Source organism: Macrobrachium nipponense, chromosome 31 (assembly GCF_015104395.2).
Source record: "Macrobrachium nipponense isolate FS-2020 chromosome 31, ASM1510439v2, whole genome shotgun sequence".
Classification (NCBI taxonomy): Eukaryota; Metazoa; Arthropoda; class Malacostraca; order Decapoda; family Palaemonidae; genus Macrobrachium; species Macrobrachium nipponense.
In genome coordinates this window covers 26,785,021-26,810,451 of record NC_061093.1, presented here as the reverse complement: position 1 = coordinate 26,810,451, position 25,431 = coordinate 26,785,021, and the positions used below count along the sequence as shown (strand labels likewise).

The 25,431-nt window shown below is 37.2% G+C and overlaps 1 protein-coding gene across 13 annotated transcripts in view; it reads left to right on the top strand.

The window, feature by feature from the left end:
* The window catches only part of LOC135206707 (insulin receptor substrate 1-B-like), a 177,834-nt gene that overhangs the window by 51,634 nt on the left and 100,769 nt on the right, over positions 1-25,431 (top strand). Inside the window, exon 1 of one of the 13 annotated variants that reach the window (XM_064238147.1) lies at positions 11,281-11,500. The exons of 11 other annotated variants lie outside the window; for them this stretch is intronic. In XM_064238147.1, the coding sequence (XP_064094217.1) occupies positions 11,495-11,500 (6 nt within the window). In that variant the 5' untranslated portion in view covers positions 11,281-11,494. Of the gene's footprint in view, positions 1-11,280; positions 11,501-21,619; positions 21,768-25,431 lie in introns of those variants that run through there. One more of the 13 variants, XM_064238143.1, reaches the window with a different exon arrangement.

The window sequence follows — 25,431 nt, the reverse complement described above, 5'->3', positions numbered from 1 at the left end:
AAAGTCAACGGTGTTCATCATCTAAATAATAATAATAATAATAATAATAATAATAATAATAATAATAATAATGCGTATTTATATTCGATTAAAACGGCGATTGGTAGTGGTGATGGGAAGTCACAATTGAGGGAGCCGGGTCTAGTCAGTCGCCAGGTACGCCGACTGGGACGCCATAGGGAAAAAAAAAAATGGCGGCCAAGACCATGTTGCGTCGTTATAGGTGTTCCTTTACATTCACAAGAAAGCGCCAGACCGTATCTGCTGGTGGTGTGGCTCGTGGGCCTAGAAAACCGGTATTGGGGTACCGTGTTGATGTTGCGGCGCCACACAACACGCGCACACGCACACTCACACAGACATATACACATACCTACACACCGTAGCGCTCGCACACAGAATTTTACTGAATTAGAGAAGTCTTGATTTTTTTCTGTTCATCTTATTTTCAAGTATCTGTTTGATCTTTATTAGATGCCTACCAGGCATCTTGTGGTTATTCCCGGAGTGAGCATAATGGTTTACGATCTCTCTCTCTCTCTCTCTCTCTCTCCAAAAATGTAAGCGAGTGATCAGTAGATTATTAGATAACTGATCGTGTTTTATTTATTTATTTTATTTTTTGGTCCTTCAAGGAAAGCAAGTTAATTTTTTTTTCTTTGCTTGTGGATTAATTTTTTTTCAACTTGTGGTAAGAGCAAATTAATTTTTTTTCAACTTGTGGTAAGAGCAATAAGATTTAATTGGCACTCAAATTCTGCTGTTTTCATTTTCTTTATACTGCGCTTCTTGTTTTATCATTTACCGGATCTATCCTAATCTCTAAGCGCAGTTTGCATGAATACACACACATATTTACTATATTTATGTACGTATATATGATCTTTCCGTTAAGTAACACGGATAGTCTGTTGGAAAATGACTTTATTATATTATAGACTTGCCGTATTCCAGCACTTAGGAGGGAGGCTGCAGAATGAGGTCCTGCTTGGTTGGTGGTAGTTTTGGGTCGGTAGTTGCCTAATGTCTCTCTCATTGGTAGGATTTGTAATTCGATCCTCTCTTGTAGTATTAGTGTTATTTGTTATGGCATGGGTCCGCTGGTCGAAATTAAATTCATATTTACAGAGCCGTATATATATCTATATACGGCTCTGCATATTTACAGTGTTTATTTACGCTATTGCTGACGTGTGGTTAAAATGGTAATAATTTTATCAAGACGCATCTGGCGTTTTATTATGATAAACCTTTCCGTACAAAATTTAATATTGCAGTGGAGAAATTACACATGGGTTTTTGGAGAGTAAAATCGTAAAACTGGAAATTCATAGAGATTACGAATAAGCGGTGTGGATGAAACTATTCCGTGCTGATCTTGCTATGCTCCCAAATAACAGTATAAGGTACTGTTAACCTTCAACCCAAGGTTATCTTTTTTTCGTAGTGCTTTGAAAACATGATCTGTTATTATTGGCAGATAGCCTGGTATTGTTTGTAAGGCCTCTTCTAGCTGCTGGGATCTTATTACAAGTGTCAAATGCCTCGGGTCATTGGCTTGGTTGCTGCTGGAATATTGGTCTATCTTTTGGGTGTGTGAAATCCCCTAGCATCTTTATGTATTTGTTCATTTTTTTTTTTTTTTTTTTTCTTTTTTTTTTTTTTTTTTTTTATAATTTGTAGTGAATTTTTCGGCCATTGACATAAGTATGTTTGGTCGTTTCTCCTGTGTAAATATTTCAGTGGGAAACCTGCGCTTTCTTGGAGTTGGCATGTCGATTTGCAGACTATCACTGAGCATCCACATTTTGTCGAGACGGCTGTGGTAACTGATGTCGTTGCCCTCTGCTGGTTTGTAGAGACGAGGGGTTGACGCCAGGCTTCTTAACCCATTCGACACTTTATTCGTGCTCTCGTGGATTTCCTTGGTTGTCCAATAGATCGTCTTGTGTGATTTCATTCGTCACGAATAGGCCCTCTCCCCTTAGCGAGTGTTAGTGCCGGCAGTGCACTTCAAATGGTGCACTGTACTATAATTGCAGCGTCCCTTCGGCCCCTAGCTGCAACCCCTTTCAATCCTTTGACTGTACCGCCGTTCATATTCTCTTTCTTCTATACGACTTTCCACCTTCTCCAACAATTGTTTCATTGTGCAACTGCGAGATTTTCTTCCTGTTACACCTTTCAAACCTCCTTAATGTCAATTTCCTTTTCAGCGCTTAATGACCTCATAGGTTCCAGCGCTTGGCCTTTGGCCGAAATTCTTTCAAATTCTTTCAAAGCTTTTGTTGATGTATGTGTGTGTTCATGTTATTTTTAAAATGTTTGCCTATTCCATAAAGTATTTAAATATAAAACGTAATGGTCATGAACATTTCTTATATTGAATTTTTGCTTTTCCCATCCAACTACCATATTAAATTTCGAACATGATGGCATGATTATTTCGTATATCAGAATTTTGGCTCTTCCATAAAACTATTAAATGTAGAACATAGTGAGCACGAATATTTCTTTTCTTTACTCCGCCGTGGTCTCTTGAGTAGACCTCTTAAGGTTTTTACTTCTTGTTTACTGTGGTGATAGAATTTATTGTGGTAAACTTTTACGTGATATTCGCGTTCAGTGGGTAGGCAGCCAGTTAGTGTAAGCTGGAGGTCAGTGACACCCGTGTTTATATTTAGTGCTGTAGTGGCCAAGTCCGAACCAATTGTGCCATTGTCAGCCTTTTCCAAGATCGAGAGAGAGAGAGAGAGAGAGAGAGAGAGAGAGAGAGAGAGAGAGAGAGAGAGAGAGAGAAATTGTTTTTTAGGTCTTGTTTTATGAGACTCGTCGCAAGTAATGTTAAAGCCTCATTTATCTTACATCAACTTGGGTAATAAGGCCTTTTTGTGTAACAGCTAAGAAAACAGTTGTATATTTAAGGGTCGGCGCTTTTAATGTTTTCTGGCATAATTCACGCTTATATTGTGTTGACTTTACAAACATTGTATTGTAGTATTTTTGGCTGTCATTTTATTGAAACGTAAATGTTAGGATTATATGGAGATCTTGCTACGCAATTCAGTATGTACTTTTTTTTTCAAATGTTATAGTCGTTTCCCTTCGTCGTGTGTGTGAGCGAGTGAGTGTGTTTCAGATACTTTTCTTCTTTATTTTTTGCTTATAGTTAAAGATATAGTAATTTTATTTGTTTCTGTTCCTCACGGTTCTTCATACTGTGAGATGAAAGACAAAATAATGATTACCTCCTTTTGTTTCTCTCTTGTTTCCGTCGTTTCGTTTCCTTCTGTTTCAGTACCGAGCATAAGGAAGTGGTCATGTTGACAGTAAATTGTCTTATATTACAGCTCTTTTGAGTCTTTTGATGATGATGTTTTGTATTATCGTTAGTGGAAGATAATTTCCCAAGTTGTTTAAGAAGGACCTTGTAACCTTTTCTTCTTATGTGTCAGTATTCTTATGTTGTCCTTATTGAATGAATAAATACTTGCATCGTGAAAGGTTTTTATGTCCATTCGTGTTAGAATCGTTTCTATGAAAAGAAAATTTGCCCTGTCTGGCAAATATCGATTTTGACTTTACGATGTCTGTTCATGTTATTTTCATTTGATTGGTGATGCTTAGTTCACCGTTTGGAGGAATTAGACTCCCGAGTTTACCCTCGTGAGTTTGAAGTCGGACGAGAAGAGAGTTTGAAGATTGAAGACCATAGTTGCTGGGGACGTATCGTCAAGTTTCGCGACAGCATTGGGGAACGGGAAATGGGGGTTCCTTCGTGGTGCGAGTGTTGCACTAACCCCCCCCCCCCCACCCCCCCCCCTCCTTTCCACCTCTTCCTGCTCCTCCCCCTTCCACTCCCCCTCTCAACTTCCTGTTCCCGCCGTACTCCCTTATTCTCTGCTTTCCCTTGCGAAGCCGTGGGAAAAGATCATCTCTTTCAAATCCCACACGGCCTTCAGACAGATGAGCCCAGCGGCCTTGCCAGCTGACTGCAAGTCATCGGAGCACCAGCATTCCCCCTTTCTCTCTCTCTCTCTCTCTCTCTCTCTCTCTCTCTCGCTTCGTAGTGCTCTATTTTCGAAGCGGACGAGGAAGGCCGATAATGGTGCGTACTCTAAACATCCAGCGTGGCTATGTTGATTGAATTATAAAGCAAGTTGTTAGTCGACTGTTTTGGGTCGCAGCTATGGTTTATGTCAGTAGTGGAGGGAAATCGGCTGACGGCAGTGTTCATTACCGTGTTAAAATGCATACGGTTAAAACTCGACTGCCCTGAAGAGTTAATGTCTTCCACCCAATCGAGGTGAAACTATTCTTAACATAAACTTACCTTCTTCACTTATGCGCTGATGACTTGAATCTCGGCCATTTAGACTCTCTCTCTCTCTCTCTCTCTCTCCTTCCATCTCTTCTCTCTCTCTACTCTCTCTCGTGCTCCTTCTTCTCTTCTCTCTTCTCCATCTTCTCCTCTTCTTTGCTTCTCTCTCTCTGATAATTTTTTTAATCTTTTATTAGAGAAAATATACAATATTTTACAATTTTAACAGAATTACATTCAGAATTTTATCCGATGAGAGTATTATTGTCTTTCTTTTAATGATACATAACCTGTTTAGATTCTACACATCTTTTTTTTATATTTTGATTATTGCATACTTGAATGTACAATGTATATACATACATATACCCATACCTATACACTGTATATACATAATCATTTCACCTACCTATATATCTGTATATACATACTAAAACTCCAAGTCACTACGCTATAAATGTGTGAATTGGTGAAACCAGGGATAGAAATATTGTTCATGGATTATTTTAACGGTAGTCTTCCATGGTTGACTTTTCCCTCTTTTTCGTGCGGTTGAATTTTATTTTTCTCGTCATGGAACGATTTTTATTTTGTTGTTGTCATGTTTTTCATAAATGCTTTATTATACTTCACTTGTGAAGCCTTCTATTTGTTTATTCTGTTCCTTTTACTTCTACTACCTACTATTATTTTGTGTTCCTACTACTGCTACTACTATTACTACTACTACTACTACTTACTACTGCTATTATTATTATTCCTCTGTTCATTTTACTACTACTACTACTACCACTGGCTATTATTGCTCTGTTCCTATTACTACTAAAACTACTACCACCACCACCACCACTACTACTACCATTATTGTTATTATCATCATCTTTTTTTTTACTACTACTACTACTACTACTACTATTGTTATTATTGTTACCACTACAACTATTATTATTATTATTATTATTATTATTATTATTATTATTATTATTATTATTATTATTATTATTATTATTATTATTATTATATTATTTGAGAAACAAATTTACAGTTATGTAAGGATAGCTTTCGGGAATTTGTTCGGTTTCCCTTATCAATCGCGATACTATGAGGATTTTATTATTATTATTATTATTATTATTATTATTATTATTATTATTATTATTATTATTATTATTATTATTATTATTATTTTAGTCCCGAGAAGAACAGAACCTGGCAGCGCAGTTTTCTAAGTCAAGGTTGGAATACCCTTATCAAATTCGGCCCCCCTTTGCAGGCCCTTTATTAAAGTCGCCTTCTAAGCACCTCTTCTTCATATAGTAATTACTTTTCGTTGCATCTCTGGACGTCCCACAGTCAATCACTGCTGCTTCCCTTTGCATTCCTTGGATTTCTGCGCTCACTGCGCTTCTTGAATTCGCTCATTCACTCACTTCATCTCTTGACTTCATCATTCGCAAATATCATCTCGTGACTTCATCGTTCACTCATTTCATCTCGGGACTTCATCGTTCACTCATTTCATCTCTCGACTTCAGCATACATTCATTTCATCTCATTTAAAGCATAAGTAAAAGAGTAGATATCGTTTTGGCGAGTTGTAAGCAAATTTCTGATTATGATTATTTGATTATTCTGGCACAAAACCTGAAGTCGAAGAAGAAACTGCACGAACGAGTCAGATGCGTATGTCGTCTTCTCCCATATTTCGTATCAATTTTAAGTGGCAAAAAATATAAATGAATAAATAAAATTAAGTTTAGAAAATGCGCCGTGTGTGATTATTAACGTTCCATCCTTTAACTTCAAGGGAAAGTAGCTTTTTGAGCAAATGGTGTGTTAGTAGGCATTGTTTTCGTTTGGGCTGTGTTGGTTGGAATGTATCGCCGAAAGGGGCTGTCGATTTTTTTTTTTTTTTTACATCTTGTTTGTCGGGAATCATGTGACGTCGTACTAGAGTTGTGCCAACAACAACGCCACCAATTGGTAGAAGTGGGAAATCGTGGATGCGTCGTATGCTATATATATATATATATATATATATATATATATATATATATATATATATATATATATATATATATATATTATATTATATTATATTATATGATATATAAATACATAATTGTATACAATGCATTTAGCATCTCTTATGAAATAGCTTGTAACTCTCGTTTCAATTCTTTGCCAGCTAGCAAAGCGTTATAATGTAAACCGTGGAATCATCATGGCTGTAAACATTTTTACAGGATCATTAAAATCTTAGCTGCTTTCAGATTATATTTTTTTATATTATCATTTGAAAGCATTTGTGGCCTCATTGGTCTCTCTCTAGTCTCGCTGTGACTCCCCGCATTTAACTGAATACCAGGTACGTTATAGTTCATGCTATATAGGTCTTCAGCGACTATGAAATTATTGTGATGTTTCATTTGTTCCGTCTTCGCTTTAGATTCGAACCAAATTCCCTCGTGTGCATTATGAGAGAGAGAGAGAGAGAGAGAGAGAGAGAGAGAGAGAGAGAGAGAGCGCACTCGAGAGTTCAGTAGGGTCGTTTAACGTTATAGGTGTGAACATGCTTGCAGCAAGAGGAAACGATTAGGGGAGGGTGGGTTGCTCGCTCGCTCGCTTGCTTGCTTGCTTCGAATGAACAAATGATATCGAAGGAGTGATGTTTGAGAGGTAGGGAGGGAGGGAGAGAGCGGGAGGGAGGGAGGGAGGGAGGAGAAGGAGGAAGGTGAGGAAAGAAGGGAGAAAGGAGAGGAGTCATGAATACGGGGCGAGGGCACCGAGGCACATGAGATGGCAAGGCTTGACGAGGCTCAGTTGTGGAAGAGGTGAAAGCCTAGTAGTGGAACTTTTTATATATTTATTTATCATTTTGTGGGCTGTGCGCGCGCGCGCGCGTCTGGTCCGTCCGTCCGTATGGAGAAGAGAAGGCGAAGCAAAGGTGCCGCCAGAGAGTTTTGCAATATGGAAACAGAACGGCGCCATAACCATTGATGACCACTTCGACCGTTACCCCACGGAATTTCATATGAAATATCTGCTGCTCTTTAGGAAGTCAGCCGTTGATGGTGTGTTTAGGGGGAAGGGGAGAGGGGATGTTTGTTTGTTTGTCCCCTTCCCCATCCCTCTCCATGGTTGTACTTTTGGCTCGATGGCAGTTGTCGGCTTTTAATATCAATATAGGGCACACCTGCTCCATGGCCACAGGTGTGTAGGATTGTATGATGATGAGAGAGAGAGAGAGAGAGAGAGAGAGAGAGAGAGAGAGAGAGAGTAATAGGCTCTGTATGAAACGAAAAGCTTGGCCGTCGATTGTTCTCAGAAGTGGAATAATCGACACGAAGTGTGCAAGTGCATGATGCTCATTATTCACGTCTGATGGTGGCAGAGGCGCAGGAGGGTAACGCCGCCACGCTGCCGTCGTTCGTCTGTACTAGCCTACCAAATTTCGGTATGACGTCAAGCGCTTTCATCCTCAGCTTTAAACAACGCCATTACCGACCAGTGACGTAGAAGGAGAGAGAGAGAGAGAGAGAGAGAGAGAGAGAGAGAGAGAGAGAGAGAGTATTGGAGATTGTTGGGTATATGCTGTCATGTGTCCTGGTTTTTATATTGTCTTGCAGCAAAAGCTTTAAAATACGTCTTTACGCATGTTGTCTCTCATAAAAATATGTAAAAAAAAGGAAATAGATTTCTGATACGGAGTGCAAAATGAGTTTCGCTTGCTTAACAGGGCTGCCAATTCATGGGCAGCCATGAAGTAGTAAGTGCAAACGGGTGAAATAAGGTTTGGAATTTTTCGTGTTTTTAATACACTGATCTTTCTTAGTCTCAGTATTAAGTCTTCAAAGTATAGGTTGCCTGTTATTTTGTAATAAAGGCACTAAAATGTATCTTCATTGATAAATACACGAATCTTCCAATATGTTGCCAGATGTGGTATATAAAGAAACTAGTAAAGCAACTAAATTTTTTTAAAAGGGTAGAAAAAAAATTTATATTGTTTTAAAGGTCTGAAAATGGCTAAGATTTGATATAAAGGCCCGGAAACCAACTAAATTATGTTGAAAAGACCAAAAAAGACCGAAAAAGTAGCTAAACTTTATTTAAAAGGCCAAAAGTAACTGAATTTTGTTAAAAGGACCATAAAAGGAGCTAAATTAAGTTTTCGTGACCTATAGTCACTTTAACCTGGCTACCATTAGGTTAGTCTGCCACAGCATGACGCTCGAGTGTTTGTAGGCAGCGGTATTGGGGAAGTGGGTTTGCTTTCCATTAAAAACTTGACTATAGTTGTTCTTCATCCAGATTGACTGTAACCAGTCAGTGATTTTATGAGGTGTCTGTCTGCTTGCAATTTGGAGCCTCCTTTTCAACGTGGTCGCATAGTCCATAGACAATAAAGAGCTGAGAGGCAGACAGACGTCACCCAACCCTCTTAATCCCCCCCCACACCCCGTCACTCTCAACCTCCCAGTCACCCTCATGCGCAGTGTGCGCGTATGTACGAGTGGGTACGACGTGGGTTTGTAAAATGCACAGGCCATGCAGTGGGTGCAATCCAGGGTCCATCATCACCTTTAACCTGCCAGCGGTGGCGGGAATGGGAGAGAGGGGGGGGGGGGTGGCGTCTGAGGGAGGCCCTCAGTGCTTTTCGTCTGGTTCCTCCTCCTCCTCCTCCCCTCCTCCTCCTCTTGTGGTCCTCCTTCCTTGGTGCCCCCTTGTCTGCTTAATCCTATTCTCTCCTAACACCCCAACTCCCCACCTATTCTGACGAGCATCTCTCTCTCTCACTCTCTCTCTCTCTCTCTCTCTCTCAAAAGCGTTTCTTTAGTCTTCGTACCATATGCCCTCCATTTTGTGTGCATTTTGGTGGACCATGACAGTTGTTGTTGGTGTGACTCTAGATTATGGTAGTAAACAATCGGACTTTTTGTTTGTTTAATGCGACTAAATTTATATTGATTGTTGTGTTATTCTCCTTTGTAGTGTTAATTGTAGCAATAATAGAAAGAAATATCCATTTAAAGGGTAAATGTTTTGGTCATGGGTACATTATTGTTAAGTATCTGGATACTTCTCCAGTCGGTCCTCTCTCTCAACACAGACATATATATATATATATATATTATATATATATATATATATATATATATATATATATTATTATATAAATGTAAGTATGTATGTACACACACACACACACAACAACACAACACAGCACCACACACACATATATATATATATAATATATATTATATATATATATATATATATATATATATGGAAGATGAGAGAGAGAGAGAGAGAGAGAGAGAATGCCATTTTCATGTAAAATTTCTAGGTCCTTGCAAACCAATGCCCTGATAAGTCGTTGCAGGGAATTTAGAAGAAAATATACAAAATAAATAAAAAGGAAAGAGGGGGTAAGAAACGGACCTGGACCCCAAGAGTGGAAAGTAATGTGGTCCAGGGGACAGAAGAAGTGCTATAAAGAATTGTAAAGTTGGTAATAAGTATAAAACCCAGTCGCCTAACAGGACTATCCGAAGTTTTTGACTTTCACGGAGCAAGTGCAAGATGAGGTAGCCAGACGTCTAGGTGTTGTTACGATGCCACAGAAAAGGAGGATGGGGTTGTTGGTGTTTATGATTAAGCTGGCTTTATGTCAGCACTGGCTCTTGCTGGGTTTTCTGTCAAGGTCAGTGAAATGTTGCTTAAATGGCCTACCTGTAATCAAGCCAGTGAGGTTATTTGCAGTGGTGAGCAGCGTCGAGAAAAGTGGAAAGGGTGGTGTCAATATTTGATCCGCGAATTGATTTGGATTCCTTCCTAAGTGAGATGGTCTTCATTTGGGGCTGTTCATGTAATTATGATGAAAAAGGTGCGATTTGAGAGTGTGATTGCGAAAGGGAGCAGCTGGATGTATAGGTAAGTGAATAGCGCCTCGGTGGCATAATCGGTATGGTCTTGGCTTGCCACCTCGGTGGCCGCGAGTTCGATTCTCGGGCATTCCATTTAGGAGTTAGAGATGCGTATTTCTGGTGACAGAAGTTCACTCTCGACGTGGTTCGGAAGTCACGCAAAACCGTTGATCCCGTTGCTGAATAACCACTGGTTCCATGCAACGTAAAAATACCATACAAACAAACAAAAAAAACAAACAAACAATATATGTGCGTGAATGAGAAATACGACTTCATAAATAAAAGGGCGGAATCATCGGCCAGAGCAAGATCAGACGGATCGCAAAACGTCGTTAAAACAGAACAAGTAGCTCGTTTGCAAAAAGAACCCAGACGAATAATTATGGAGAAACAAAAGTGCTGATATTTTCACCTAATTTTGGAGCTTCATTTTGAAATTTAACTTTCCGATTTAAATTTCGTTCAGACTTGTGTGGATCACAAGGAAAACTTGCATTTTAATAGCCCAGTTTCTGATGTGTCATCGGTTTTTACTTTTAGCTGTAGGACAAAAATAAATCCATAAAAAGAAAAAAAAGCGCCTCAGTGGCGTGGTTGGTTTGGTGTTTGCTTCTCACCTCGGTGGTCGCGGGTTCGATTCCTGGCCATTCCATTGAGGAGTGAGAGATGTGTATTTCTGGTGATAGAAGTTCACTCTCGACGTGGTTCGGAAGTCACGTAAAGCCGTTGGTCCCGTTGCTAAATAACCACTGGTTCCATGTAACGTAAAAACACCATGCAAACAAACATAAAAGGAAAAGAATGCAATAAGATTCAGGCCATTATTATACTGCCGGGAGATAGATTTCTTTAGATATCATTTTGTAATCATCTTTTGTGTCTCTTTTGAATGCTGCCTATCAGGCGATAAACACGAAGAAGGCATATGATAGATCATAATTCACTATCTCCGATAAACATTATCAGTAATGGAGTGTCTCGCTCTCTCTCTCTCTGGCTCTGCTGGGTTGGCACCAGTTTGCCTGAGACCGTTGTCGTGCCTTTGCTTTAGTAGTAGTTACCTTCTCTGGAAAGGGGAAACGCCAATTTCCTTCGTTGACGATCTCGTAACCAGCTGATTAGGCTCAGTTATGTTCATCATTCAGGAGGCTTTGGTTCCCAGGACTCGTCTCTTTTCCGCCCATGAATTCTGAAGTTTGACGTCGTTTCTGTGTTTCACGGTCGCAGGGAACTGTAAAGAATGAAGGTGAGTGACAACTGGTGATTTATTGAATGTAAAGTCGTCAGCAGGTGGTTTTTATTTATTTTTATGTATTTTTTTATGAATAGAGAGAGTGGAGTTTGAAGGATTGCGTGAACGACTATATTTCTGACCTTATTTCCATATAATCCATACATGAACTATATTGAAAGGTACTTATGCGTATTATGTTACACAAGTGGCAGAACATTCTCTTGAAGATTTTTGTATAAACCCAGAAGTTTGAATGATAGCGAATGGATTACTTATTAACGTTACATTATTGTCTTTTCAAATTTGATATCATCGACTCTTGCTTACCAGGTGAAAATTGAATTTGTAAGCGTAGGATTTAGAGCAAAACATTTTGCTGTGGATTATAAAGTGTACTTTGAGATGTGTTTTGAACTGTGTGTAGGAAGATTATAGATTTTCAAGAGTTGTCTTGTGGACTGATTACAGAACGCGATGACTATTAATATATAGATAAATGAATAGGTTGATAGATAGATAATGCAAGACTGAGCAACTTCCCCAGGTAGGGTGTGACTCCAGATGAACTTTTGAGAAAAATTCCACAATATCAGCCAATTCTTACGCCCACACAGAAGATTCACCAGCAGGGCGTCCAACTCCCTGTACTTGCATTCTCATTCTTCCTGGTTATGAAGGACCTTTCTTTCCAGTATATACCTGTTCCACACCATCTATCCAGAAGTTTTCCAGTGCTTCGTCTCCTCTTCACTCTCTCCTAATACTTCTGTATTACTAACGTTCCACTAAACGATAGTGCTTCATTTTTTTTTTCAGAATCCCTTTATACTCAAAACAATTCATCTGTACTATATATCCTAAACATCCTCATGACCTCCATATTGTATATTTCTATGTTATTCGATTTTTTTTAAAGGCCGTGCATGCCACGTTCAGCTTTTTCTGACCTCTCGTCGGTCTCTTGATGATTGAGGCGGTGAAAGTAAATGGAATCCCAATAGGAAATGTGGGCCTTGGAGAGAGAGAGAGAGAGAGAGAGAGAGAGATCGAGAGAGAGGAGAGAAGAGAGAGAGAGAGAGAGAGAGAGAGAGAGAGAGAGAGAGAGAGAGAGTCCTTGTGTCAAATCAGTGTTTGAGGCTAAATTTAACACACAATGATACAGGTTTATAAGAGAAAGAAGGCAAAATTAGATATGCAGTAGCTGTGAGGAAAGTGTTTTACAGTGTGACACAAGTTGGAATATATGATAGAAAGAAATATATTTGGTAAGTATATATATATATATATATATATATATATATATATATATATATAGAGAGAGAGAGAGAGAGAGAGAGAGAGAGAGAGAGAGAGAGAGAGAGAGTCCTTGTGTCAAATCGGTGTTTGAGGCTAAATTTAACACAGAATGATACAGGTAGATAAGAGAACGAAGGCAAAATTAGATATGCAGTAGCTGTGAGGAAAGTGTTTTACAAGGTGACACAAGTTGGAATATATGATAGAAAGAAATATATTTGGTAAGTATATAGTGTATATATAATATATATATTGTATATATATATACAGAGAGAGAGAGAGAGAGAGGAGAGAGAGAGAGAGAGAGAGAGAGCATTTTGTTGAGATGATTTGCTGCTGAACTATAATCGAATAAGGTGGGTTAAAAATGCAATTAGCAAACTATATAAACTTGTTAATGAATGTGGGTGTTGAGGTGGGTTGGTCTTTGATGGGAAGGAGATTTGGAAACATAGATTAAAATAAAATATACCGACACTTAGGAAGTGGTGAATTGACATTTTACACAAACTTTGGATAAAAAAGTAATTCATCACTGTCTAGGAAGCTCGAGAATGCTCTTGAAGTATCAAAGTGGCGATGAAATTTTATGGTTTTAATTCCGTATTTTTCTGTGGAGCTGGAAATTCGACAAGCAGTTATTTCTCTTTGATTAAGCCACGAAAGGAAGAATTTGGCAGTGTATTTTATTTGTGCCGTTGAATAGACTTACGTAATCCCATGATAGTACAAGACGTACTACATTGTACGATAGACCAATGTAACCAATCAGGCACTGACATAATAGGTCAGCGTCATGTTCGATGAAACTGTGTTTATAACTCAGACGGTTAGAATGAGGTAGTTTTGGTTAGATACAATTACCGCACAGATACAGGGCGAAGATAAGGATGCCGGGCTTCAAGGTCAGGGGGTAACTTCAAGGACACCTGACATGGCACTACAGCGAAGGCATATTGCCGTCGGGGAAGTCAATTGCTGTGGTGGATCGCTGTTTACTCTGAATTACCTGGGAAACTCCGGATAATACACGTGTCATGCTGAACACCTGTGTGTGTGTGTGTGTGTGTGTGTGAGGGGGGGGGGGGGGGGGGGGGGGGGGGTTGTGTGATGATGTTGGTCTGATGACGTCACGTCACTCGCAAGGATGAGTTAATGAATGAGCTCCGAAGAGAATAAGAAATGAGGTTATAGAGGTGATGTAGATTGAACACTGGAACGGTGGTAATTCAGTGCATTTTTGTTAGAAATAACCAGAGAGAGAGAGAGAGAGAGAGAGAGAGAGAGAGAGAGAGAGAGAGAGAGAGAGAATGTTGATTGATTGATTGATCCATCTACCTAGTTTCGCTGTACAAAAAAAAACTTATTTTAAGGCCAGGTAACCACCTACTATGCATTCCAGAGGCCATGAAATAGTGTTCTTAGTAAACAGCTTCTAAACCGACGTATGGTTTGCCATGATACTGAAACACTGAGCGTTTTTAACATTGTCCTAATTTATGGAAGTATACTGAATTGATTGATGTGTTTAATTAAACCATTTACTCTTAGAAAAAATACCAACTTTTTGCCTTACTCAGACCGTTTTGAACAAGTGGTGCTCAATGATGTACCTGTCACGCAGAGCCATCCCCCTTACCTATATATCATTGTAAAAAAATTGTATTTCATCATGCAATATATTAATTGTGATAGAAGTTCACACTCTCGACGTGGTTCGGAAGTCACGTAAAGCTGTTGGTCTCGTTGCTGAATAATCACTGGTTCCATGCAACGTAAAAACACCATACAAACAAACAAAAATATATTAATTTATTAAAATTTTCAATTTTCGTATTGGTCAGGATAGGTAAAATGACATTTAACCATAAGTTAAACAACCATTTGATAAGGTATAGTAGAGGATGCGCCATACCGACGTCACTGATACACGTCACCACTTTTGCGGATGGTTGAGAGGCTAAGCACAGCTTTAATCTCATTTTTTAAAGAGTAAAGTGAGTTAATGAAACACATATGACGATATTGGCACAGCACTTCCGAAAATGAGGACGGAATTTGAAACCCCAGTGCTCTAGGGGCATGGAAATCCAGAAGTTCCCTCTCGACGTGGTTCGGAAGTCACGTAAAGCCGTTGGTCCCGTTGCTGAATAACCACTGACTCCATGCAACGTAAAAACACCATACAAACAAACAAACTACTATTTGGAGGTGCCTGTATTTGCTACTAGCACTCCGACTATTACCGATAGTATAATATTAGTAATGTAAGTAGTAGTAACATTTGGATGTGGTTGTTAGGTCAACCGAGGTGCCGTCATATTTTTATGCCTGGCGCAGGGTGGTGGTCATTGAACCATTTTCCCCAACCTTGGCTCCAGACGTAGCCTTTGAAACCATGGCCATTTTTATCCAAGAATTTTACATTTCCTGCCCCAGAAAACATTACAATCCTTTTATCACTGCTTGTCAACTTCTTTTATTTTCTTGTTTAAAATTATTCGTTGATTAGTATTCGTTTACTCTTTTTCGTTTTATGTATACTTTATGGTTACATTTATTCAGCTCTATTTAAGGGTATATACAAATAAAGGTTGCTTTTTCCAAGTCCGAATTTTTCTCTTAAGGAAGAGGATGTTTCTAATCGTATTTAATGCCTTAATTCTCGTTTCATTAAAGTGTATGCGCCGTCGAATAGTAATGATAATAATAAAATAATAATAATAATAATAATAATAATAATAATAATAATAATAATAATAATAATGCAACTACCATAGTCATGTTACTTTAAAACGCTGTTAATAATTGGCACAAAAATGCATTCTAGACTATTTCTAGTATGTATCCACTTTGAAAGTGCCTGATGACAGACAGACAGACAGTGTAAACGAAAGTGGAAAGGAGAGAAAATAAGGTTGATGTGGAAAGAGACGCAGACACAAGGCGAGAAATCCCCACCATCAGGACAAACAGAAAAGAGACACTGGCTCATTATTGGTGCACACGTGATTGATAGGGAGGCGCCACTCGTCATCATGGCAAGTCAGGACGCGATGAGGTCGAATTGTCTGGAATCTTCGATGTGGTGAACACGATTCAGTTTATCAGTTGATTCCTCACACCGTTGGACTGTGGAACATTCTCCTCCTGAGAATGCCGTGCAATTAGGAACCTCGAGATGTCGGAGCAAAGATGCAATGTTGTACTAAAGGCATTTTCTTTGTATTTTATAATTTATAAATATTTTTATCTATTAATTTATTTGTTAGTTTATTTTTTTCTAATTTATCTTTTTTCATTTTCTTACTTATGTTTTATAATTTAATATATTTTTATTCTATTAATTTATTTGATAGTTTTTTACTAATTTATCTTTTTTTATTTTCTAATTAATTATTTGTTGTTTATTTTTTCTAATTTATACTTTTTTACATTTTCTTCACCTATGTTTTATAATTGAATATATTTTTATCTATTAATTTATTTGCTAGTTTTTTACTAATTTATTCTTTCTTTTTTGTTTTTTTTTTTTTTCTCTCTTCTTCTTCTTTCTTACTACCTTCTGTTAAATCTTTCAATCGAACACCACATTCGCTGGAAGTTTGAATTTCAAGTCAGTGGCCCTGTGGTGGCCTTGTTCCGGCCTTGTTCCTTATGAATGGGCTTCATCTTCTGAATAATATCAATTATTAATTTGTGATTTGATCTTCGAATGCTTCAATATTTTGCTTGAGCATTTTATGAATCGCGTGTGTTTGTGTATCGTGTATCCGGTTGATGCGTTCGGTTAGGAAACGTTAGGTCGTAGGGTGTATCAGTCTATCGCTGCTGTATATGATCGATCCTTCGCTCTCGTCATTATTTCTGCAAGGTTGTGCACTGCGGTGTTGAGTGATATATGCACAGGAAGGTTATTCTGTACGTTGGTTTTTATGCCTTCAATAGATTTGGTTTTAACATTGCTTGAAAAAGTAATTTTTTTTTTTTTTTTTGTAAAGTAATGGAAATTTTTAGGGAAATTCGTTAAATTTTTTGTTAGACATTGATTTTTTTTTACTTTTGTGAAAGTCATTAATTTTTTCTTTTGTGAAAGTCGTTAAATTGTTTTGTTATTAAATTTTGTGAGTCATTAAATTTTTTTAAGTCATTAGATTCTTTCTTTTATGAAAGTCATAAAATTTTTTTTAAAGTCAATACATTTTTGCATTCGTGAACGTCATTAAATGTTTTCTTGTATGGAGTTTTTTTTTTTTTTTATGAAAAAGTCATTAAATGTTTTCCGTTTGTGAAACTTATTAAATTTGATCTTGTATGAATAAGCCAATATTTTTTTTTATCATGAAAATAAGAATTTATTTATTTATTTATTTTTTTTTTTTAGGAAGAGTAATTTTAAAGTCATACATTTATGACCGAGTCAAGGTTGCTGATAATATTCGTGTAACTGGAACTTAAATGCATCAGTGGTATGTGTACTTGAATGTCAGTGTGTGTGTGTGTGTGTGTGTGAGTGTGTGTGTGTGTGTGTGTGGTGTGTATGGAAATACTTAATGAACACGACCACGCGTTTCACATAAATAAATTTTTGACCCACACTGGAAACGAACCTCGAGTGAGTCAGAAAATGTAATTACACACACACACACACACACACACACACACACACACATATATATATATATATAATATATATAAATATTATACATATATATGTTTATAATACACATATGTATGTTTTATATGTGCGTATACATAGTAATCATTACGATTTTCTCAGGTGCAATTTCTATGGGTATTTTCGGCAATCGGAGTTGTGCCTTTGCAGAATTCTTATAGGCCTAGTTATTGAAAGTCTGTAGTTGTAAGAATTCGTAGCACGGCTAATTTGCACGTACTGGCTGTATCACACGAACTCTATAGGTAAACGATTTTCATAAGTCACTAAGAAATATCAAGTAAAATGCTATTTTTTTTTATACTGAGTAAAGGAAATTGCCATTTTAAGAATAAATTAGAAGATGGTGATCCTGTTTTGCGACGCCTAAGCACGGCGTGTTGAAGTTTGTACTGTTTAAGAATATACTCTCGTTGTATTCTGTTTTTATGGTCAATACATTACCATTACACGTGACCTTTATATTATGGTTTATGTTTTTTTGGGTTGAGGTAAATACTGTTGATTTAATCTGGAAGTTTATTAATACTTCTTGTGCCATGTTCCCACTTTGAAATTCTCTCTAAGCCTTGTTGGTGCTGTTAATGCCCTTAGATCAGGGGTTCTTAACCTTTTGATGACTCCAGACCCCCAGTGAATTGCCCAGTATGGTTCCATACCTCCTTTGCATAAGTCCACTTAAGTCCTATTTTTTGACAGAATAACTTAATGCACTTAGTTTGATACATACTTTAGGTATCGTTACCGAGTCACTGACGTCCTGATTTCTGGTTCGAATCCGCGAGAGGATGAAATTATTAAAAAATTCCCCTTCGGTTAACATGTATGAAAATATATTAATTCCGAGGTAGAGAGAATTGGGATATTAATGGATATTTGTAGCTTAATGCATTTATATGAATCATGGCGATGCGATAAAAACTCATACTTTAGGTATGAAAAGCTAGGAATAGAACATGCAAGAAAATCAAAAGCCATTATAGTTTTATATATTTGTTAATTTACATAGTTTACCCATTTATACTTGGACACATTAAAATCAAATAAATACAAATATCCAGAGATCATGTGGTTCTCATACCCCATGTTAAGACCCTCTGCCTTAGAAGTATTTATGGCAGAGAACTGACAACTTTTTAAGAACCTCTGGAACACGATCTTGAAACTTCATCCATATTTAGCTTAGTCTCGTTGGATTTTTTATTTTTTTATTTTTTTTATGGAGAAATCTATCAAATACCGGATGGAGCATCAGAAATCCAAACATATCAGGAAAAAAGATAGGTAGGTAAGAAGATAGATAGATATGTAAGAAGCGAGATAGATAGATAGATAGGTACGAAGATGGGTGAATAGGTAAAGAGAGAGAGATAGATAGGTAAGCAGATAGACAGGCGATTAAGAGTTGAATTTAGCTTCGGTTGTTTGTTGTTAGAGCCGTGTGGTGGTACGTGGCGTTACTATAGCGACTCTGTTGCTTCATTGAGAGAGAGAGAGAGAGAGAGAGAGAGAGAGAGAGAGAGAGAGAGAATGCGAGTGGATGGGAAATTCAACCACGGAAAGAGGTAGTGTAATGTTAGAGAGAGAGAGAGAGAGAGAGAGAGAGAGAGAGGAGATGCAGCGAGAGAAGGGAAGAGAGAGAAATGCGAGTGGATGGGAAATTCAACCACGGAAAGAGTTAGCTACGTAGTGTTGTTATGGGTGGGTTTATGGTAGTGGGTGAAAGGAAAGGTCCTTACATTTTCGTATGCAACGGAACCTACGGAATAACGATGAGAGGGATGTGATAGTTTATTTACTTATTATTTGTGTATGTATTATTTTTTTATTTATTTATTTATTTATTTTTTTGTTTTTGCGTAGAGAGGACGAGGCGGCTGAAAACAAGCGTGCGGAAAGGTTGCAAGAAGACTCTCTCTCTCTCTCTCTCTCTCTCTCTCTCTCTCTCTCTGGGTAGTTTCAGTTCCTCCTCCTCTCCTCCTCCTCCTCCTCCTCCTCCTCCTCCTCCTCCTCCTCCTCTCCTCCTCCTCCTCCTCCTGAAGACGTTTGCCTCAAGTCCCACATGTTGTTTTTCATACTCTTGAACGTAAACACTAGTCTAGAATTCTCATCCAAGATTCCTGTCAGTCTCTGGATACTGCGTTCCTGTTTGTCAGATTACCTTTCCTATTTCCAATTAGAGGCCAGGAGAAGAAACATATAGCAATAATTCAAAATGCTTTTTCTGATAGTAAATAAGATTTCCGAAATTACAGGATTTTTTTTTTCTTTTGGCCTTATGTTTCACGGTAATTCCACCCAAAATTGTATATAATACATTCAAATAAAAAATGTTTTGTTGTATATAACTGTAGTATATTTGTTGACAGTAGAAAAATTATGCCTGTTGGAAATATATTATATTATAATTATATATATATATAATATATATATATATATAATATAATATATATATTATATATATATATTACATGAGCTGTTTCCCTTAACAGGCGAAAAATTTATCGTTAAAGATGCTGGGAGAAAACGTTCAGAACATTAACCTGCATAAAAACATATTAACCTACCCCCCCAACCCCCCTTTGCACACAGACTGCGCCATTCACGTCTTATCTTGCACACACACTCGCGCTACCTGGATATTATTAAGACAAGATCCTTCCTTCCCTATACTTCCCGCTCAAAGTTTCCGAATTTCAGTTTTTATTTGATTATTTTTTTATTATTATTATTTTTGTAGTAGTCCGTCGTCTTCATTCTTTTTACACCTCATGCAAATGTCTCACTCCCTCAGCGGTCTTTGCAGTTTCTTTTCCACTGCCCTCTACTGCCACTTTTTTATATACATGGGTGGGCCAAAAAGTTAGCCTCACAGTTACTTTATGAACTGTTTCTCATTCAAAGTACTCTTCAATAGAAAATTAATACTGTGCCATTAATACATGCTACTTATTTTTATCCTTTTCATGTCAGTCATTCTTAACTATGCCACTTATTCATGTCTGAAAAATTTTATGCGTTTAATAAAAATAAATGTACTGCGTATTACCCGTTTTAACTGTGAGGCTACTTTTGGCCCACCCTATATATGTATATATATATTCCACCCCTGATGCCGAAATTTTACCGCCGACGTATTCCAAACTATTTTATCCATAGTCCTCAGCAGCTGAACTTTTTTTCCCCTTCTACTGTTGGCTAACAATGTCCTTAAAGCCTATTTTTCTAAACTGTCGAATATCTTCCATCCTATCTAATGCCTCCCCCTACCCCTGATTTTTCCCCACTGTCACTGCAAATTCCTTTTTTCTCACCCTCAATTGCCAAACTTTTCTCTCCCTCGACTTTTTTTTATTCCCTACAGCTAATGTGCTATTTTTATTCTCTATGACTCTTCTACTAATATTTTTTTAAATTTTTGCCTAATAGTGAAATAAAGCCTCGGTTAGTATCTGTCTCATGTCAGAATGCCGAAGTTTGTCACTTTCATGGTTTTCCGAGAACATTGGTCAGTGACGTGGAGAAAGTCCTTCGACTTGTCAGCGTCAGATTTTGATGCCCTTGCTCGATTGGACTTCATTTTGGAGAAAAGGTGAATGATTTACAAGTTGTTTTCAGTTCCAAACTGCAGATTCTAGCAGCAATGTCGTTCTTACCACTATCAGTATGAACTTACTTTTGTGCAACAAGCTCAGAACCAGGAAATTACGGGACAGGGTTCAAAAATACTGGATGCATAAGAAATAAAGATAGTAGGGAGAAGTAATACATATTTAATAAAACACAGATAGAATTATCAGTAGATAATTAACTCGAGTGCAAATTTTTGAAAATGTCATTGCTGCGTGTGTGTGTGTGGTCTCTTTTGCTGACCTTATACTCTCCGGAATAATCTGCATTGTTCAGGAAAGGGCCAGTTCGATTTAGAGGTTTGTTTTGGGTGGAGCGTGTAGTGTGTGTGTTTGTTTGTGTGTGTGTGTGTGTGTGTGTGTGTGCGTGCGCGCGCGTGTGCATGTGTCATTGAGGGACAATGAGTGATAAGATGCTTACAGTAGTGGCGACCAGTTGGGACGACAGTACGACGTAATACTTTTGTGCCGTTGCATCCCAGTGCCCCAACTCCTCTCGCTTGTTGGGTTTTACAGTGCCATTTTCTCCTCTTGGGGTTTTTCCCCTTTTTTTTTTTTTTTTTATTACTCTTCGTGGTCTCGGCCGCTGCCGCCTCCTCCGCCGATGTTCCTGAAGGAGCGGCCCTTTCGTCGTCAATCGCAAGATGGGTCTCTCTTCAAGAGGGTGTTACTGAAGGTTAGATGTCAGGAGAGCTTTTGTAACGTGGGGTGTTGTGTCTGTAGGAGATGTTGAAGGGATTGCTGTATTTTTAAATTAATGCTATTCACCTTGCAGTGTATAAGACCTACTGTATTCTGAAATGATTTAGCTAGCATTATATTAGGGGGGCCATTGTATTTTGAGATTAGTTACCTTGCAGTTTGTAAGGGGACTACTGTATTTTAAAATTAATATTATTTACTTTGCAGTGTATAAGGGGCTACTGTATTTTGAATGTTAGTAATGAATTCTTGAGGGAAGGAGTTTTTGAGTTTTTAAAAAGAATTAATGTAGTGGGGGCGTCTTAAGAAGCCAGTAAATGTGAAACGCCATGTTTACGTACACATTTCGTATACTGATAATATATATATATATATATATATCTATATATATATATATATATATATACATATATACATACATATATATCTGAATATGTACTACATACAAATACATATACACACACACACACACACACACACACACATATATATATATATATATATATATATATATATATATATGTGTGTGTGTGTGTGTGTGTGTGTGTGTGTGTGTGTGTATGTATGTATATATATATATATATAATATATATATATATATATTTATATATATATATATTATATATATATATTAGTGTGCGTGTTTGTATATCTATATGTAGTGTAGTAAAATATTTCATGTGTTCGAAACATTCAAATATAGCTACTTGAGGTTAGTAATAATTATGGTCATGCATTCTTCACTAATCAAGGCTCAGTGCCGGAAATTGAAGGTCCTTAAAGCCAACCTTAGCAAGGATTTTAAGTTCGGTAGTTGAAGGAAAGAATGTTACCTCTGGCTGTTCGGTTTAGTAATCCTACAACTAACCACGGATAATGTTCCTCTTGCAAGAAAGCGAGTCGTTAACGTCACAAACTACATCTTAAAGTGCCTTTTTTTTTTGGTCATAAAAAATCCCCCCCCCCCCCCCCCCACCCCATTCTCTCTTTCTCTCTCTTTTGCTGGAGAGAAAGGGAAGGTTTGCCAATTTTTTTTTTATTTTAATAAAATCCTCTCTCTCCTCTCTCTCTCTCTCTCTCTCTCTCTCTCTCTCTCTCTCTCGAGAGAGAGAGAGAGAGAGAGAGAGAGAGAGAGAGAGAGAATTTTGGCATGGTCTGCATGGAGAAATTTTGAATTGCACTAACTCAGATAATATGACATCACTGTCAACACATTTGATGTTACTGCTTCAGTCTACGTACTTCGTATTCTGAGCATTATAATTAATTGGAGAGAGAGAGAGAGAGAGAGAGAGAGAGAGAGAGAGAGAGAGAGAGAGAGAGAGAGAGAGAGAGAGAGAAATTAGTACTTTCGAACAACATGTTTTCCATTCTATCTTGTGTTCATGTCGTTCAATATATCGTAACTTCGATGCTGAGTGAATTGCTTGTCTTTGATTTGTGATGTGTCTGTTATATTCCACATCAGAAAGTAGGTTCCTGAACCAACTGTGCCAACAGAGACAAAGGAATCATTCCAGTATTGTTTTTAGAACTTTGCTTGGCTCTATTTTTTTCCCCTGTTCTAAAAACTTATATTTATTTGTGTATTTTATATTACATTCTGTTACTTCTTTCAAATGGAAACTTGAATTTGAAGTCAGTGGCCCCAGTGGGCTTGTTCTGTATGAATAGGACTCATCTTCTGAATAATGATAATAAGAGTAATAATGATAAAAATAATAATCATAATAATAATAGTAATAATAATAATAATATATTATTATTATTAATTATTATTAATTAATTATTATATATTAATATATAATATTTATTATTATTATATTATTATTATTATTATATTATTATTATTATACTTCATCAGAATGATATCCAGTCGTTGTCACGTTGGTTAACTGCAGCTGAAAAGTACATTATTACCAAGAGATCTATTACAGTTTAATTTCGAAATCTAGCCTATGTTATTTTCGTTTTTAGTCCCTGAATTAAGTATTTTAATCATATAGTTTAATGTTTGCTGGCCAGCCAGTTTTACTTTATGTTATATATTGACTTCACGTTAAATGCAAGTATACGGCTATTTGACATTCTTCTGGTTTTCCCCAAAGTGGTGTTCGTTCATGACAGTCCTAGAAAATTGTAGATGCATTATGTTTCCAGGAAAAGTTATTGCCAACACAGGATATCAGAGAAGGAAACAGAGATTATATATATATATATATATATATCTATATATATATATATATATATTATATTGTGTATATATATATATATATATATATATATATATCTATATATATATATATATATATATATATATATAGTAATTGATGATTATTCTCAATTTTCAACTGGGATGGTTTCAGAAAAGTGAGAGAGCGGTCACTGATACATTCATACTTTTAACCGCTCGACTGTGGATAATATCTGTGGTTGTAAATTTCCTAAGTGATTTTGTGCTTCAAATATTCACCCAGAAGGCTCATCAGCAGTTTGTGAAACACCCTCGACGCACAATGCGCTATTCACTCTTTATATTCTATGCAATCTTTGTTTTTTGGATTTTCTTTCCATTCCGCGAACCGACGTTCTCCATTCACGCCGCATGATCAAACCATCTTGAAGCACACGTAGCCTGTGGCCCTATATTGTCGATTTTTTAGCTGTACCAAATAAACTTCCGGACATTTTATGTATTCCCATATTCTTACCGTTCATCTTGTTCTACGTAAACTAAGTAATTTTTTCACTCGTTTCATTAGGATCTAAGCTCATCCTTTGTTCTTGTTTATACATTTGATAAAAATGATGATAGTATATGTATATTAAAAAAAACATTTGCTATATTCGCAGTGTGATGTTCATAAATATGTGTATATCTCAAATAAAGTATAAAGTGTATATATGTATACATGTCGTGCTGGATGGTGTATATTTGTATGTATGTTCTAGTGAATAATGTTGCCACTCGAGATGTATAATTCTGTAGCCTGTGGCTGAAGCCAAGGTCACAGTCAAGATTAGGATGGAATTGTTTGTTTCACAGGAACGACCGTACCCTGTTGTTCATCGTCATAAACAAGGCAGATTTCTTATCAGCATATTTGACTCATTAACAGTGTGGGATGGATTTGCAATTATTGATCGTTTCGAAGCTTCCTGTGGATGTTGACTAAAGTATAGAGAGACTACCGGTCATGGGGATTATCGGGCCGCCTGTACACGTGCCCCCCCCCCCCCCCCCCCCCCATTGAAAAATAATGGCAAAGTAATAATATTGAAGATTTAGATGATAATAACATTAATGAGAGAAATAAAAATGGGGAAAAATCTATTATAGAAATAATGATAAAATTCTGAGAAAAGATTAACAATGATAACAATAATCTTAATGGAGAAACAAATCCACAGTTTATGTAAATGTACTATATTTAGGTTTAAAACAGAAAGGATAGCTTTCGGGAATCTGTACGGTTCCCCTTATCAATCTGACACGTTGAAATAACTTTACAGCGAAGTAAACAAAGCAGGAGTCAAAAATTAAGTGACTTGTTATTCAAACAATGGAACCGGTCGTCCAGTATAAATCAGGCAATGCCGTCGTTTTCTGATGAAAGCCCGCCAGTCGTCTGGAACGT